At 40.4% G+C, this 18,716-nt stretch overlaps 1 protein-coding gene across 3 annotated transcripts in view; it reads right to left on the reverse strand.

Moving 5' to 3' along the window:
* Positions 1–18,423, reverse strand: part of MCC (MCC regulator of WNT signaling pathway) — a 193,050-nt gene extending 174,627 nt beyond the window's left edge. The window contains exons 1-2 of one of the 3 annotated variants that reach the window (XM_038124871.1): positions 17,855–18,423; positions 624–871 (exon numbers count right to left, since the gene is read on the reverse strand). In XM_038124871.1, coding sequence (XP_037980799.1) covers positions 624–871; positions 17,855–18,237 — 631 coding nt within the window. In that variant the 5' untranslated portion in view covers positions 18,238–18,423. Of the gene's footprint in view, positions 1–623; positions 872–3,487; positions 3,620–17,854 lie in introns of those variants that run through there. The other 2 variants (XM_038124872.1, XM_038124873.1) reach the window with 2 other exon arrangements.
* Positions 18,424–18,716: the final 293 nt, after the last annotated feature.

Genomic DNA, 18,716 nt, shown 5'->3' on the forward strand with positions numbered 1-18,716 from the left:
AAAACTATGTTAGAAGTTTGAGGGGGGCCATGAGAAACCCATGCTTGGATGAAATCAATGTATACAATAGAACAATATATGTTTAATAATTAGTATGAAAGTTATATAACGATAGAATATAAAAACATGTTCATCCCGAACCCATGTCGGAGTCAGATTTGGGTTTGTACGCCTGACACCCAGAGCTCTTCAATAAAAGCACCTGCATAGAATCATTCCGTGATTATGTGTTCCTGAACATTAACACCTACACTGTATTATGACTGGAACCAAGACTAAGTTTTCCCTCATTTCTCAGTTTTACCTACATACCTGCCTGAGCTTTACAGAGAACAGAGAACTCCCTGGATCTTCAGTTACCAGCCCTTACCCTTCCAAGGAAGTCTGTTCTCTTGTGCAATTTGTATTTTTAGAAGAGGATGCTCTGCACACATTCTAGTTTACATTCTGATGACAAGTCTGCATCCATTACAACAGCACTCTAGTATATGATGAAATTATGCAAAGGCAGATTCACAAAGCCCTGTAGGGGCAACCCTAATGCCAGTGAAGTCAGTAACAAATATCCCACAGTTTATCTTTTGTTAAATTACACCCACAGGACATTTAAAAGTCATACCTACCTAAACTGTTATTGCTGCTAGTTGGCCAGGAAGCTACTCTATCCCTTAACCTTTTCTTTTTACAAGAGTCATCCGATTTCACAGAAAGCTCCACTTCCTCCTTCTTGATTTCCTGTACCAGTTCCATGCGGCACTGACTAAAATCCTGGAAGGAAATTTTTCCATTTTCATCTGCTCCCAGCTGGTGCATGATCTCTGCAACAGACGCCTCCATATTCAGCTGGCGGCACACCATCAGCAAGTCATTCCTAAAGATATTTTTAGAGGGAAAATGGGGGTGGGGGAAGATTGGAAAAGTGGGAATAAAGAAAAAAAAAAAACAACAACTTAGTTTTGAAGAAAAGATATACTAGCCCTGTCTAATCTGGATATGCATTAATGCACAGGCATTTAAAACCAGTAAGCCAACTACTGAAGGAAACAAAATCCTGAAACAATTTCTCCAACATCTGAATGATGACAGATGCATATTTATCAAATGACAAATAATCACATTCTAAATAAAATGTGGGCAATCAATTCAACCAGATCTGAAGCAACAGCCGCTCCACGCTACCAAATATTCTTGGTGCCCCATTCTCTCTGATTAGAATTTTTTTTTTTTTAACTACCACTACTTTGCTACTCTCACATTTCACTGCTTCTTTCCTGCCATCATTTTCTTAAACATTTTTTGAACTGGATTACACAGCACTACCATACCAATTTATACCACAAATACCATGAGTGTGTTTCTATGTTATGGCTTTTTTTAAGAAGCATAAAAGCATACAGCTTATTTGTGTGTTAAACAAAATCTTTCAGTAGAAGGAAGGCAAAGGAAATCTGTAATATTACTATTATGTGAATTATTAGCAGATTTAATAGTATTATTATTATTTCAATACTAGTATCAGGGTATCATTCAGAAGGTTTCTGTGAAAACATGATACATTGAAATACTCAAAGTTCTTGCATGAAGAGCTTCAATCAAGTAATTTATTATCAGATTCAAGGCCCATTCTATTCTACATAAAGAAGTTGTACATCGGGTGGAGGTCTGTAAGTCTCTTCTATGCAGAAATTCCAGAGCTGCAGAAACAGAATTCTTGTCAGAGTTGTTTACAATAAAGTTGTTTACAATAAAAAGTAATGATGATGAGAATTATGATAATGATGACAATAATAATGATGATGATAATAATAATGATAACAACATTACTATGTAGTTTAAAAACAAACAAAACTCCAACAAAAATAACAGAAAGCAACCAAATCTCTACTTATGATACGAAATAACTTTATTACAGAAGAATGAATTGCATAGGCCAAACATAAGCTATTATTACTTGCAATTCAGTTTTTGCTCAGAGTTTTGATCTTAGATTTGAATCTGATCAATTAATAAACAATGTCCATGGCTCAGTTCCTTGTTTTAAAAAATTAAAACAACAAAAATACAATCTCACAAGGATGTTGCAAAGAAAAATAAGGATGAGAGCACATTCAGATTTTTACCTAGGGAGTGACAGATACAATTCAGCTATGTCTATGTCTGTTCTCTTGGAACAGATCAGACATAGCCTCAGACTGAGGGACTCTGCAGAGGTATGCTAATTTTGAAATGACTACCAGGAAAAGAAGTGCAGGGTGATTTTGCCATGGGATTCCAGGACACAGGCCTGTTGTCCTGGCTCCAGAAGAATTAATCTGCTATACTGGGGCAGGTGGAGGCTGTGGCACTAGCAGCACACCTTACATGGCCCTGCTCATGAGAATTTTAAAGCTTCTATTTCACTACAGCCCACAGGAACATGTCCAAACCCTGTTCCTGGTTCCCTGCAATCTAAAGGTGTTATACAAATAAAAACTGATTTATAAAGGAAATCTCTCAAAGATTGTACCACTACATAACACCAAGGAGAAAACATGTTATTTTCTTAAAACTATTTAAAACTTCAGCTAGTAGAAAGGTATCATCATTTTGCCAGGAAACATTTAATCTTTGCTAACACAACTTGCCATCTAGGTGCAGAAACACCTTTGAAGAGGGAAGTCAAAATCATAAATGCAGCCAAGCTCCCTAGAGGCAAATAAGAGTAAATAAACAAACAGTGTAGGAAAACCTGTTCCATGCAGTAGTGTCATGAGTCACTTCTAGACCAATATTGTAGATAAACAGTAATCTATTTGAAACATTAATTTAGAAATGACTAATCTAAAAAGGACTGTTGACCAGAGCACTCAGAGGCAATAAGAAGTTGCTGATCTAAAAAATGTACTAAAATTACTCCGGATCACTTCTGTTCTTGGTAGGAGGCTGTTTAGTTTAAGTCCCTGGTGCAGCCACCAATCTCCAGAGCGTCCTGGACCCACTGCTCCATTTGCTCTGACTCTCACAGCAAGTCAAGCCCCTCACTACTTAAGCCACAGAGTCACATCAGCTCTCCAGCTTTGACTTTTCTATGAGCAGCTGCAGGCAAACAATCCTGGCAACAATCCCAGAACTCTGCTCGTCTGCAGTCAGAAGTCTTCCGAAAAGCTCACAGAATGACACCTTTTGTTCTGAATAAACTTCTAACAGAGTTTTACATGGGTAAAGAAATTATAAGGTAAGAGGCTCTAAGCATCACGAGGCAGGCTGAATCAAAATGCTTATTTCTTAATCTGGATGAACAGAAGTAACACACAAATAAATTCATTGTCATCTGAAATGCCAAGAAAGCAGAAACCACAGTGAGTGTGTATCACAGAAGCCCTCTATGACACTATAATCTTTAGCAAAAAAAGATTGCCCAACTACAGAGAGCACTTCAGAAGGTTACCAGACTAAAAGACAATGTTCACTGCTGTCTGAAAAGCATGAATAAAAACAATGTCCTCACCTACAGCAGGTGCTGGATGGAGAATTTATGTAGTTTTGTGGTCCACCCAAGGCCTAAAACATGTCTTGACTTTACAGAAGAGAAGAAAACTTAAAGAAGTTCACTAGCAGATGGAACTAGGTGGCAGGTAGACTAGGAAAGAGAAAAAACACCCACAGCAGAAATAATTTCCAGAATCAGCAACAACCACCAAAAAAGAAATTTCTGATGTCTAATTAATTTAGCCTCAGAAACAGATTTTATTACCTTTGTCATTATCTAAACAATTACTTCTCCACAGACATTTTCACATAGAAATACTTTAAGAGGTTATTTTTTGCTCTCCAATTTCCTCAATTATTACCAATTTTGATGGTTTAGCAATACAGAAGCAATTACTTTATCAGGCACGGATCATCCTGATAAGACTAAGTCAGCATTTCCATATTATCTTTTAAAGGAAGTGGTAGGGCAAGACTGAAGTTACAGCTTCATAAGGAATAATGAGGACAGCTTCAGAATTGCTGAAATTTTCCACCTGCTGCAACCTGGATGTCCTTAGAAAAGGGCAAAGAATGAAGAACCACAAGTTTCCTGCGACCATACATCTGCCTGAAAGTTCTTCTTAGGAAAAAAAGTCTGAAGTTCCCATTTCAGCTTAATAAACTGCATTCATGACCATCACTGCTATTCATACATAAAACAACTGACAAATTGATGTGTAAACAATTTTTATGTGTATATTTGGAATACTCTCTGCATCAATAAACAAAATGCATTTTGTTTCAAGAGTATTTTCTTTGGGTTTACCTCCTAGTGCCAGACTATGTAGTAGTATTAATCAACCCTTTTTAAAATGAAAGTATAAGATATACAGTAATGCCCATTTTGTTCACTTTTAACGTAAAGCTCCATTTCCTTATGGCTGTCCCAATGCTCCCTATTTTCTGTGTATCAAATGCATTGTCGGCACCGGGCAATAATTGTAAATGAGCCATTTCAGTGAAGCTGATGTGTTTGGCAAGGCATGAATAATGTGAGGCAGGATGGGATAGAGAACAGGCACATCAGCTGGACACGCTTGTTAAAATGCTGAGCAGTAATACTGTTGATACTGGGATCTGAAAAATCACACTGAAGCTTCAGTTTTAACATCTCATTGTGATCAGGAAGAGAATTCATGCAGATGGATTTTTTTCATGCTACATGAAAACTTAGGAAGACATAAGAGCATTGACTGACATTTGATAGTTTTATAGGACTTTTTTTCTATATTCGTCCCCATTTATGAAGGAAATAAAGCAAAGTCTAAACATAAAGTCGAAAGAAATGGGGGGAAAAAAGGTTACTAAACCAGACCGCGGTCCCACAAGGGGATATTTACTCTGTAACCACTGAGTTCTGTATAATGGAAGTCTATATGGCACTATATGGGATCTTGCACATTTGCCTGATTATAAGCACAAGAGACAAATTGTGTAACTCAGCAGACAAACTCTTAAACAGAGGAAGACAGGCAAGTAAGACCTTCCAGTGCAGAAAACATACCAGACTTAAAAAAGTATCATCACTCATGGATAGGTGTCTAAGCTGCTTTTTAAGAGTACCACAACCTCCACGTGTGCTCTGCCCTAGCACTTCACTGTTCTCTTCTGCAAATTGCCTTATTTCAATTTTCCCAGATACAATTCGGATTGCTCCTTCAAAAAGGAAGTTAAGACACTGTTTTCTACCATTACAGTGTATTGCCACATTTCTCCTCATGGAGAAAAGCAAGGCAGAGCTTTTCCCAGGAATATAGCTGGGACTCACGTTCTCTGAACAACAGAGAAAGAAAAACACAGTTCTTATCACTGTGCCTGTTCTTATTGCTGTGCCTGTGTTGTGCCAAAGTAGAATGGAATGTGGATTGTTTACCCAAAAGTGAGGATGTTTTGTTCCCTGGCCCTATCAGGGCCAAGAGTGTGTCTGTGCTGGACTGTCTGCGGACAGTCACAAGCAGTCAGCGAGAGTCATGGATGAGTGCAGTTGAGCTTGTGAGTGCATGGGAGATTCAATTTTAGATTTATAGAATAAAGTACTTCATCAGCCTTCTGAAGATGGAGTCAGATGCCTCGTCATTTTTCTCTCCCCTTGTCCGAGGTTGCCGTGATTTTTGCAATACCAGTGGGTAAGCAAAACAGTCTTTACATATTTAAAGCCTGTAATCAGATGTTCCACCTTCTTTTGAATAAAAAAAATTATTTTTTTAATCTCCAATCATCATAAGCTGCTCTTGTCTTTCTCTAAATGATCCACCAACTGAATGGATGACAGCACAGAGAACTAGACTTCAGCTTAAAGCATACACTGAAAAGAGACTAGAAGGTGAAAGCAGAAGTCCTGTTCTGCAATGGAACAATTTTGTTAATTCAAGTTTAACTTGAGAACCACTATAAATCTCATGAAGTTTTTCATCAAGCACACATCCTGTATGGGTACCACCAAATGTGCTTATGTCTGCTTATCCCTATTTTATGTCACTTGATTTTTTTCAAGCAATAGCTTCATCTGTCAGCACCAATTGTGACTCTTACCCCACAGCAAGTCTCCAATTTTCCTTAGCTTGATGTCATCTCAGATTTAAGAAAGTTTACCCATCATTATGTCATCCAGATTGTTATAGGTATATCAAAATTCATAGGCAAATAAAACATTATCATGTTATAAATATATCAAAGGTATTGTGTTATTATAAATATAGTATTATGAATATACTAAACATAGCTCTAAGGATATTAAAGGTTTATAGCTACACTGACCAAAGGAAAACTGCTAAGAGGAACATGCCCAGACCAGTTGCCAAAGCCAAGAGAGGAGGTTTACACTGAAACGTTCAGGATTGGGAAATCAGTTGTCTTACGCATACCACCTATAGTCTTGCAGAATTTACATGTGAAGAAAAGGAGACAGCACAGGAACTGGAAATCTTTACTGAATCAGGGAGTAAGACATCAGTGGCACACCTGACCACAGATAACTAGAGAGATAGCATATTTTATGATAATTCACCTAACCCATAGTCTGTTTCGGGGAAATCCACTAACATGTAAAGACTGTAAAAGACTACCAGTAAAAGACTGGTTAACATGTATGTATTCCCAGAAAGTGGTTTTGTGTATTACAATGTGGCTTTTGGCTTTTGAGAACTCGTCTAGCAGAAGACAAGGACCAATGAATTATTCCCAAGACTCCAGAGATTGGACTGTCTACCCATCTGATAGTATTGTCCTGCGTCTGGAGAATCATTGGAAACTTGTCTGATTATGAAAAGGACAGAAGACATCCTTGCTCCGGGCAAGAAAAAGAGTATAAAAACTGGACTAGGACATGGCAAAGGTGCTCTGACGCGATGGAGGCTCAGAGCTGTGTATGTGTGTCACCCTGAGCCAAAGTCCCGGGCTTGGCTCTGTCCTTTTTGATTCGTGGATAGCTTAAATTGTGAATTCGAACACGAAATAAAATTTATACTTTGTTATATTATCATAATTTGGCTCTCGCAAATTATTGATCTGGCTTAATTGGCACTTCATTTATAACACGATCATTAATTCTTAATAATGCTGATTTGATCCAGGCCATCCTTCTGATTTCAATTTTATACAGTATTTTAGTTGTCAAACAAAGCCCAGGTGTCTAATGAGCTCTGAGTATAGCTCAGGAAAAAAAAAAAACTGAATTGAAGTCTCAGTCTAGTTCCTTGGCTTGCCTACAAGTGTCATAAAACAACATCAAAAGCCTTAAAATAGACAAGACAAAGGGCGTCTCTTGTTTCACTCCCACCACAAATGGCTGACACTAGATCTAGATGAGATGAGTTCAACCTAACTTTTTCTTAACAAATCCATATTCAGCAAGTTGTCTGTTGACTGACCACCACCTCAATACATTTTTTTTAAAAAAGCAGCATATTTTACCTTTCCCCATTTTCTGTTCTTCTGTCTTTTAGAAGAGCTCAGGGAAAAAGAATGGAAATAATTCCCAGGTTGTCTTTAGGATTATTATATGAAAATCTCCAAGTACAACTAAGTAAAACAAATCCAAGCACTCTTCTACTTCTTTCTTCCCTCACTGTCCAAGGTATTTGTTACCAGTCCTATTTGCTGGAACAATCTCACTACATGTATTATTTTCAATGTAGAAAGCAAAACAAAGCAAAACAAAAATCTCACACACCTTAGCATCATCAGCACTTCACTGACTCCCTCTCTTGGGTACTCTTTCTGGTTTTTTTGTCACTTTTTCAAAACTGTTCCTAAATTGTGGAACAATTTTACACTTGATACTCCCTGCTAGTTTCAATTTCTGTACATTCCAGTGCCTGTTCACAACTAACTTGCAACTTGATCCAGATGCACAACACTGAGCATCATCAGGAAAAAGATAGGGTTAACAATCAGCCAGCCTCAAAACCCTGTATGCCTTATTCATAATTCAACCATCTGAGCTTCTGCTTCACAGCTCTGTCCTGCCTTGGCTGCCTCTCGCGATACTATTCCAAGCATGCAGCCTACACCACCACCCCTTCCTCTGGGGAAGCAGGGGATGGTTCCCTCCCCTCCTCAGCATGTCTGTGCGTGTCTCTCTCCCACCTCACACTAGATATGGACAAGACAGCCAGCCTGCAGTAGGTACCCTTCAGAACAGAAACATATTTAACAAATGACACAACAAATACATATTCTACTCAGGAGAAATAGCTTAAACTTTGTGCTCTGATCACCTGCTCTGTACTGAAAGCACAAACTGCATAAGGGTCTCATTGCTGGAGACTGAACTGCTGCAGGCAAACAAAGATCCATCCGTGAGAGGAAAAGCAGTTTGTCAATAGAATCTCTGCCATTCTACGCTTTCTTTTGTGCTGTTCACTGGTTTCAAGTATACTGCTAATACACAATTCAACCTACAGACTCTTCCACGTGGTCAGGAACTATTGGGAGCAAAGTTCTCATTCAGAGATGGTCTGGTCTCTGCTACCTGGCTCACCATCAAAAATTACATACAAGATTTAATCAAATAAGCACTAATACTACATAAATATTGTTCTTTTATATCAAATATAAAAAGGACTGCTGCAGAATTGAATGTGTTGATTACAATTTAGCATTATGGAGACATTAATTAACATAGGTCAATTAATGCAAAACTCAATGCACTAGGATGAATTCAACGTATGTACTATTTTTTCTAAAAGATGCATGTGAACATTCATAGTAAAAATGCAGTGGATTTGAAAACCTATGTATCCACAGCATAACTTTTCCTTCAGATGTCATTTGAAGCCCATCCTTTGGACACCACTCATTTAGGCACAACACAAGCCTTGTTAATGCCTTTTATCTACCACCTGAGATATCAGAATCTCAGTAAAGTCTCTCTTACCCTCTTACACTTCTGAAAATGAATTAACTTTTAGTGAGATTTCTTGGCTGATTTGGAGTGAAGCATGTTTAAAAATCAAGAGGACACCACCAGAGGGATCACAACTAACTCCCAATCTTGTTTCTTACCCCCCCTCCACCATCTTGTGCCAACATTAAAAGTCACACAGCCACATAAAGTTAACTATTAAATGGCCAAGCTGAAAAGAAATATTTCTTACTGAACTAGTATACAGCTAAGGCAATTTTTGAACAAATTCTAGTGCAGACAGCAAGAAACTTCAGGATGATGCACAGCAGATCATCATCTGGCAGAACAGGCTGACTTAAAAAAATCATTAAACCCTCCGCTAGCTATTCACAATTCATTGTGTAAAGAGTGCAGGTGCACAGATTAGGGGTATATATTTGCAAGAAAGGCCAGGTGCCCAAGTATTTTGTGAAGTTCCTTACTCCCAATCAAAACATGTATGACCTGCTGCTTCAATCAATGTCAGGTATCTCTAGCCTATCCAAGCAAACAGAGACAAAGAGAATTTAAAAATAATCTTAGAATCCATCCACAACTACCAGCAAAGTATTTGCACGTGGCACCCTCAAACAGTAAATACAAATAAATACAAAGAGTTAACAGGAAGAGCTCTTCTCTCATTCAAGTGCCTCCCAACTCAGTCAACCCATCCATGAATTTTAAACAACAGGTTTTGGCAAATTAATTCGAAAAACATACAGAAAGTTGCTCCCTAGGACCACAAGCTAACCAACAGTGATTAAGGAGAGTGCCAACTGCCTTGTCTGCTGTAAACAGAAAATGCAATCATACATGAGCTAAACAAACCCAAATATTTACCTTCCCAGTCATACTGCTAGAACAGCCACCAATGGTTCCTATATTATAAACCCAGGGCTATGGAGTTGCTAGAAAGACTAAGCACCAAAGCATCTTAAAAGAGCCTGAACTCCCTATCACCCTTGGGAAGAAAGCAACAGAGTGTATTTGTGAAGTTGATCTTTCAGAATTGCCACCAAGAAACCCAAGAAAACACAAGGCAAAAAAAAAATCCTAGTTTAACAATTACTTTTTCTTTTCATCACAAAAGGGAAATTACTGACTTTAAAGATTGATTAATTTCTCTTACAGTAATAACCCAACTAGCATAGTATTCGCAACAATCTCAATCAAATAAATACATAAAAATCAATAACAAAATTAATAAATATAACAAATAACTTCACTGCTTAGAAGCCAGCTAGAAAGGGATCAAAAATTTGACATTTGTATTTTCAAGTGAATTACTGTTTGGTCAGTTTTTCCACAGTACAATCTATATGGACAACAAGGTCCTAAGAAAGAAAATACAGTAATACCAAGTAACAAAAAGGCGGAGATAAATAGTTTAATCCCTTTTACCAGACTAATAGTGCCAATGAGGAAAGATAAAAGCAATATATAAAATACACCGAGTAACTTCACTAACTTTAAAACGTTAACAGCTCCAGCTAAAACATCCTTCAGGTGTCTGATGTTTACATAAGAACTGGAGCGCTAACCAATTAAAAAATACAGTATGTTCAGACAATTCAAGTTTGAATACATTCCTTTGACTGTGTACCAGCTGTAAGAAATACAGACTTTGAAATACATAATCCCTTAATGAATGTTGATTCTTGGTGTATTTTCTAGACACAATATTTAACAAAGGGGATACCTTTTCTTTCATTCTAAACTAAGTATGTCTCTATGGCTTTTCATACAGATCCATCCTTCAGGCTTTCCCTGTAACTTAATGCTTTTTTTGGTTATGATGCTCCAAGAGGACCTGTGGAAGACACAGTTGGACAAAATTCTATACAACCGTGGAATCACTGACTAAGGCAAGTACCAGGAGAAACAGAAAAAACAGACTAAAATCATGTGAGAAACAGCACAGTGCTTCCAGTCACTGTTTCACTCGGCATACAGTAAGTATTGCACTGTATCCATATAAAAGCAACCCTTCAGTTACATGGATCAGAAACCTTGTGACAGCCTCCTAATGGAGATGGATGAAGACTAAAATTAAGCCTAGGAACAGAATTTGGGAGCTGAAACTGTTTTCAAGACAAACTAAAGCACCAGTGCAAGAACAAAGTACATTTTACCAAGGTTTGGTGGGGGTGGATTGGGAGTTTTGGAGATTTGGGACTTCCCCCGCCTGGAATTTCTAAAACTGAGCTGGTTTAAAAAAAATACAGAGCAAATAGTCCAGACCTCAAGTGAGAATAAAATCCTGTATTGATGTTGTGATGTGCTTGGTTTAGTTCTTCGTGTATTCCTACTCATGTATGTTTCTCCCCACGGCTGGTTTTGTCTAGGCTCCCTTTTCCCACCAGTTGCTATGTTACCCCCTTTGTTTCCTGAGTTGGTTTCACCCAATTTTCCCTTTGTCATTCCCTTAACCCCACCCCAGATCTCTGTCCATCATTTGTCAGCCTTTCCCCCCTTTCTAGAAAGTTCCCTGCAAGCTGCGGGGTGATTGGTTCAGGAGCTGGTGCCCCACCCACAACTTGTTCCCATTGGTCCCCTCCTGCTGTCTGTTAAGTTTTTAGCCACACCCCTAAATGACATGATTGGTTACTCTGCTAGCCGCATCCCTTCCTCGCTTGCCCTATATAATCCCCTGTAACCCCCTCCCCTTTTGTCTTTGCCCAGTTGGCTCCCCTAGAGCTGAATAAACTCTGGATTGTGCCCCTGAGCGAAGTCCCTCTTTTCTTTCCTCTTGCCTGCCGCTGCCTACCGCAAGTTCCAGCCAGGCGCTCTCCAGACACCCACGGTGCATCTGGAGAGTGCCCCCCGTGCTGGCTGTGCGTGTCGAGCTAGCTGCCGCTGCACCTCCTCCCCTGACTGGGGAGTAGAGAAGAAGCTCAGCGCAGCAGCTTAACTTCAGGCTTAACTTTTTTAGCTTCATGGTAAGAACAGCCCAGCTATATGAAGAGCCAGACTGAAGGCAAGGACTATGCAAAGCTTTGTCCCAACCTTGCTGACATTTTGCAGACTGCTTCTAAATGATGTCTCCTTGTTAGACAGCTGATTGAGACTAGACTTAGGATACTGTACAGTACTGGGATCAAACTTCTTTTGAAATTTGAAATCCCAGTAGCTGCAAAACTAGCAGAATAAATATTACTTCTTCACAAGACTTGAAAGGCAGTTTTTCATTTCCACCTGTTCTGTTAGAGTTGACCTTTCAGAAACCTCTTGCTTGTAGGATAAACAGCTTTATCACTGCCTAGCCTGCTGACATTTGAGCACTCACAACACCTCATTCCTGATACTGCTTTCAACCAGCACAGAATACCCTGCAGAGACTAGACGCAGAATATTAACTCATGCCTAAAGTAAGTTTTCAGAGATCCTGACTGAACATGCTCGCATAAATGGTCATCTTATGGATTAAACAGTGTTTTACCAACAGTGGTAACTTGACTGGTCACAGACAACCCATACTGATTTTGCTGCTTCATTTTATCTGTCCTTAAGTGCTTCAATAGTACCTCTTTAAATGTTAAGCACAGAAGTTGAAGCATATGAGTAAAACCAAACACTTGAAAAAAAGGTTAAATGAAGTGGTAACATCTGCTGTGGAGAGTAACAGAGATCATAAAAGAATAAATCTCCTCCCTCAAAAAGACAATGACTAGATTAATACTTTGTCTTCTTGAAAATACTGGGTTTTATCCTCTAACAGCACGCAGCCACTAGATGCAGAACTAGATGCAGAAACACTGGAGGGGGCCGGGGGGACAGGTGCCAAAATACACTCAGCAAGAAAGCTGTCAATATCCTACTACTGTGACAACCCATTAAAAAGGGAAGGACCACCCCGTACTCCCAAGATTTTCAGCTCCCAAAGCCATGTACCACTGAAACCACTCGGGTAACAAATCAAATCCAACTAGTTCCTTTTACCTGTTTCTGTGCAGGGCTAGAGAAGGCACATTCTGCATGGCCTTTTAACAGGCTGTATAAGCTCATTACCAAGTTAGTAGGTTTACTGGGTTTTTAACATCATACTCTGTGTAGTGGTACTCTACTTTTCCAAGACCTTCTTTAAGATATTGACCAGTGTAAAAAAAAAGTTGTGTACACAGACAAAACTCTTTTCAAACAAACTCTACAAACAAAACTTAATTCCATTATTGTTAATAAAGTGACAAAGTTTTAACTGAAATAAACACTAGCTTTATCTTTTTTCTTCACAATACTAAAATTATTTATCCATGCTTAAAAGTTAAAATTGGAAAGCTAGCATATTTGTAGCTTAATAATAAAATCAATTTTTTTTTCACTCATTATTTCCACAGCTCATACCTTCATTTTTTTACAGCCAAAGTATTTCCTGCAGATTCAAAATTACCTTTACATTTTGCAGTGTTACAACAGAGTAACCCAAAACTCATTTAGTGACTTCTGCAGTGAAGATGAAATTCATTGTGTGCTAAAAGGAATTTCAATACAATCCACATATAATAAAGCTACAAGGCAATTAAGTTTTTGAAGAAGACATTAATCTAGCCTGTCACCCATAAAAAACCCAGCATTCAAGGCTAAATATGCAAACAGCATCAAAAAGAAAAAAAGAAAAGCACGTGTCCTGGACAATTCAACAACCCTCTGAAACTGAAAATGTTTATAACTGTAACATCAGATTCAGAAACTTTTCAATGCAAACAGAATAAAACAAAGGAAAGCAATTACTGTTTTTTCAGTTAACAGCTTTTTGTTAATAACAACACAATCCAGCTACAGCTGCAAAACTAAAGTTCTGCTGTAAACAGTGTTTGAGGCTGCCTTCTGCCCGCAGCAATGCTCATCCAGCTGATCTCAAGCATTCAGAATCCAGCCTACTTTGTAACTGAGTTGGGGAGGTGGTACTTTTTGGTTGGTTGGCTGGTTGGTTTCTTCGTTTTTGTGAAATTGCCTCTTGCAGAAGTATGAGAAAAATGCCAAATATTTGCAAGATGTTAAAATAATGAACTAACAAACAATAACCCCAAAAGAATTGAAAGCCATTTCAGTACAAGCCAACAAGTTAAAACTCTGTTGTTTTCTTAGTACTTTTCTCTAGCTGGCTGCTGCAAAATTTCAATATGCACACGACAATGCAATGCTCAGAGACACTGGTTTAGCACTTCATATCCCATAGCTCAGTGTCTCCTGGATTATAACCACCAATGGCACCAATCCTTAATTATGCTTTATTGCTTTGATATCATCCTATTTAGAGCCTGGAATTCAATCAATATCTCAGGTGAGAGCTTGAAAATTAAACAGTATCCCAGGACATGCTCCTCCTCTCCATCTGTGCCCGTACTTCCCGGCTACTGCTTAAAGAGGTTTTGATGATGCACGACAAAGCACTTCCACAGCTGAGCCACAGCTGAGATACCATGCTATGTCATTATGAATGCAAACATCTTAACTCCCCCTGTAATAAATTATTAAAATTCGTGCTCAGATAAATATATTTGTACATTTGTACCTTGGAAATATATATATATATATATACATATATATATACAAGTGTGTGTGTGTGTGTGTGTGTTCACTCACGCTTCAGGGTCCAATATAGAAACGCACCCAGACCTTTAGATATCTTTCACAGGAATTGGGAAACCGGTTACCTCATTAGGATGTAGCTTCCACAGGTGTTCACTGAATAGAAATCCAAATTAGCAAGTGAAGGGGGAACTCCGAGTCTCAGAGAGTCTCAGAGCGCCCAAGCCATCATCATCGGCCCATAACGACCACAGATAACTGAAGACAGGAAGACAGCGTAGTTCCCTAAAGCAACTAGCTATGAATACCCTGTTCCAGTAAATCTACTAGCATGTGAATGCGTGGTTCCAGTAACCCTTATTTTACATGTATGTGTTCCCGGGGGGACGCATGTTGTGTATTCCAAGGTAACTCTGTCCAAGTAGGAGACAGGAGTCTGCAACCACCCGGAGGACAAGGGAACTGCATGTATATTCGAGTGACTCTCCGGTCTGCTCGACAGATAGGATTCTTCTAACACAGAAGACCGTATGAATATTCGCCGACAGAGAAAGGAACAAAAGAAAACTGGCAATAGTATAAAACCTGGACTCACTCGAATGGACTTTGTGAACTCACCAGTTCTGATGCGACAGGGGCTCAGAGCTGCGTTCACCCAGAGTCGAGTCCTGGGCTCGGCCTTGCTCCTTTGATTCATGGCTGGCAAAAACTGCAATCCAATACGCGAAATAAATTCTATTTCTTTTTGTTAACCTTTAATTTGGCTCTCGCAAATTACTGATTTGGCCTAATTTGGTTTTTACCTATCACACCCCCATGCAATATGAACTAAATAAACATTCACACACACACAATGCCTGCCTTTGCTGTAAGTATAAAGATCTTCTTTTCCTTAACAGCTCTGGAGCTGGAAAAAAAGAAACCTTATAAACAAACTGCTGCATGTGCTAGGCAAAGAAATGACTGACCAAGCTTTCAGCCTGCAAACAGAAAGGATACTAATTTTTAAATATAAAATTTATACTCAGTAGCACCTGCAAAACAGCAAATTTCAGCCCCATTGCATTCAAATTAAGCTAGCGTTTAAAAAGAAGCTCATGCTAGTAATAGGTTATAGATCACAGCCAAGTCTAGTTCTAATACACAAAGAAGGAGATGATTTTAAAGTGCTAGCTTCTGTGGTTTTACCTCTCTATAAGGATTTATTGCATTTAAATTGCCATGTTTAACCTGCTATGAAAGATATCATGACCTGCAGAAGTCAGCCTCCAATCACCAGTGGGACTGCAAGAAAGGCAAAAAAATTGTTGGCCACAAGAATGAGCAAAGAGAAGTCCAAAGAAGCAGGGCAAGAAGGACAGGAAAACCAAGCAACTGGCCCATATGAAACAAACAAACAAACAAACCTAGAAAGAAACAAACACAGAAGCCAGACAAACAGCATGCAGAAAATGGCAAGATTAAATTTAGTGTAAAAGGAGCCATAACTTTTTTTGCCTTCAATTTATTACATTAAAAAGGATGCAATAACCTAAACACTAGGGCTCTAACAACAACAAAGCCCCATATGCTACACTTTCAACAGGGACACTGTGAGTCCATAAACCTGACAGAGTTGTCTATAATACTATGGTGGTACATACTATAAAGACATCCAAATGCAAGTGGACAAGTCTCCTCCTGCATAAGCCACTGCTATAAAACAGAGTATAAGCAAAACTGAGTATCTACAGAAAGCAAGAAAGGCATTCCATTTATACAACTTATCACCCAGGCTACCTGATGAAGTAAAGTCACATCAAAGATAATTTCTTAAATATTCCTTCACTACTTTGTCACACATACAGAGATGTAAAGGAAGACAGTAAATTATAACACCATGTTCTCTGATAAAGGCCACACCAGTTCTGCCTTGAATGCACAACTCCCTTCTGAAGCAAGGTATTAGCAACCTTCAACAACGAACCCACCATCTCCTGAAGGATTTTCAACCACCACCCAGGCCCTGGACTTTATAGCCAGTTTGTCATGAAATCCAATGTCTCTACTCAGACATATCCTGACGTTTTCAACCCTGTAGTTCAAGCAACACTCAGAAACATCTACTTTGAAGAACACAGAATACAAATCTGGGACAAAACTTAGGGAATGTAGATTAGTCGATCAGAAATTAGTAGTTTGTGTCATGGTAGCATCTCTCAACAGTCTGTATGAAACACTAAAACATTAACATTCCCCGAGTAAGGTCTTTAAATTATAAATACACAGAGTCCACATTGCAGAAAAACATGACAGTACAGAAGAGCAAGTGTGCTCTGAACAGACAGTGCACACTTTTCGTGAACATTGCAAGTTTTCAGACATCAGAATAAATTCCATGAAGACCATAAACAAATGGAAAGAGAAGCAGTCTTAGCACACTGGTTGGAAAGTACACGTTTTCAAAGTTTGTATTTCAAAACCACAACTGTCAAAATAATCATTAGACTGAGGGGGTGGAAAAGTGTTCAGGGACCTGTTTAGATAAGAAGTATCACAACCCTTGAACTTTCTATAGTGACTGCCAGTTGTTACAGATTTTCAACAACTTTCTGGCTCTAAAGAGATGGCAGTGGGGATTCAAGTTTACTTAGCCTTTCTTTGGGGTCATATTCTTAGGTTACAGGTTAAATGGCAGACTTAAGAAATACCCTCACTGTCCCGGTTCTCTAGAGGCACGTACTAATTGCAGGCAATAGCAGAAGTTTCATTTTGAAAATGCAAGTTTCCACGACCTCTGGGAAATCTCGCCTTTGGAAGTTCAGTATTTTTTAAATTGTGGCGTGAGAACTCAGAAATACCACTGCCACAAAACCAAGCTCTGACCAAAACATACTGCTAGTGCTTCCAGACACATAAACATTCCACTATGGCTTATTTCCAAGTATCTACTGCAAATGTACAAGCTTACCCTTCCCCACCACAACCCATCAGCCTGCGTGACACTCCTCAAACTCTCTGAGAACCGCCAGAGGAATTTAAACCAAACTGTGTAACAAGAATATTGATTAAACCGTAAGCCAAAACAAAATCATAGGACCCGGGAGAACAATATGAGTTTTCTCCTAGATTACCCACGACGGGCTTTTTATGTGTTTACTTGCAAAAGCCACTTGCCCACGGCACGAGGTGATAAAATCCTGATCATCACCTTTCAGCCCAGGCGGACGTGGAAGTGCTGCAGGCAGTGTTCGCCCGCTATCCCGGGAAGCTCTCGGTGCCGAGGCCCGCTGGAGCCCCTGGCTCCGGTGCCGGCGGCAGCGGGACGGGAGCCGCGGAGATCCCACCACTGCTCCAACTCGCCCACAAGTTGAGCGCCGGGGAACGCGAGGCGAGGGGAAGGACAGGACGGCTCCATATTAGCAAAGAGCCGCCTCCCGCTGTCGCTACCTGCTGATAAAGCCATCCCCATCGCCGTCGCAGGTCTGGAAGAGGCGCCTCATCCTCTCCTCCTCGCCCGTGCTCGAGGTATCGGTGCTGCTGCTGCCGGTGCTGTTGACCTCCGCGACAGCGGCTGCCGCCATCATGCGCCTCGCTCTGGAGGAGGAGGGGGAGGGTGGGTAAGGAGGAGGAGGAGGAGGAGGCGAGGCTGCCTCGGGCGCCCGGGATTCCCAGTCCCGCCGCGCCTGCAAAGTGCGAGCGGCGGCACAAAGCCGGGGCGGGGGCCCTGCTGGCCCCGCACCCACCGCCCGCGGAGGGACACGCGGGGCCGGGACCCCGCTGGGGCGCGGATCGGAGATAGGGCGGCTGAGGCTCAGAGCTCCCGCCGGCATCGTCCGGCGCCGGCATCACGGGGGGACCCACCGGGAGCGAGCGACCGGTGTCGCCAGCCCGGGGCCGGCTGCCCTCTCTGCCGGGGCCGCCGAGTGCGGGGCGACCCGAACCCGCCGCGGGGGTCGCTTGTTCTCCTTGGACTGGGCAGGGCCGGCTCCCTGCTCCGGGGGTGCTGCTTTGGCTGCGGCTTTGGCCGGTCTGTGGAAGCCAAAAAACCTCAGCGTTTTCTGAGGTTTTGCACTCCAGGCTGTTTGATGGGGTACTGGTCAGGTAAAAGCATTCTGAGGGGCAGAGCACCAGCCTCTAGACTCATCCAATTCTCTTCCACTGAAGTCAACAATTCGTTTTTCTGTTCCTGGACATGTTAGTAGCCAATACCCTTCCCTGTCTGTCGGTCTCCTTTTCATTTAAAGAAAAGTAGTTTTCTTTGCAGTCATCACAAGGCCAGATTAAAAAAAAACAAAACCGTGCCTTTAGT

Source organism: Motacilla alba, chromosome Z (genome assembly GCF_015832195.1).
Source record: "Motacilla alba alba isolate MOTALB_02 chromosome Z, Motacilla_alba_V1.0_pri, whole genome shotgun sequence".
NCBI classification, from domain to species: Eukaryota; Metazoa; Chordata; class Aves; order Passeriformes; family Motacillidae; genus Motacilla; species Motacilla alba.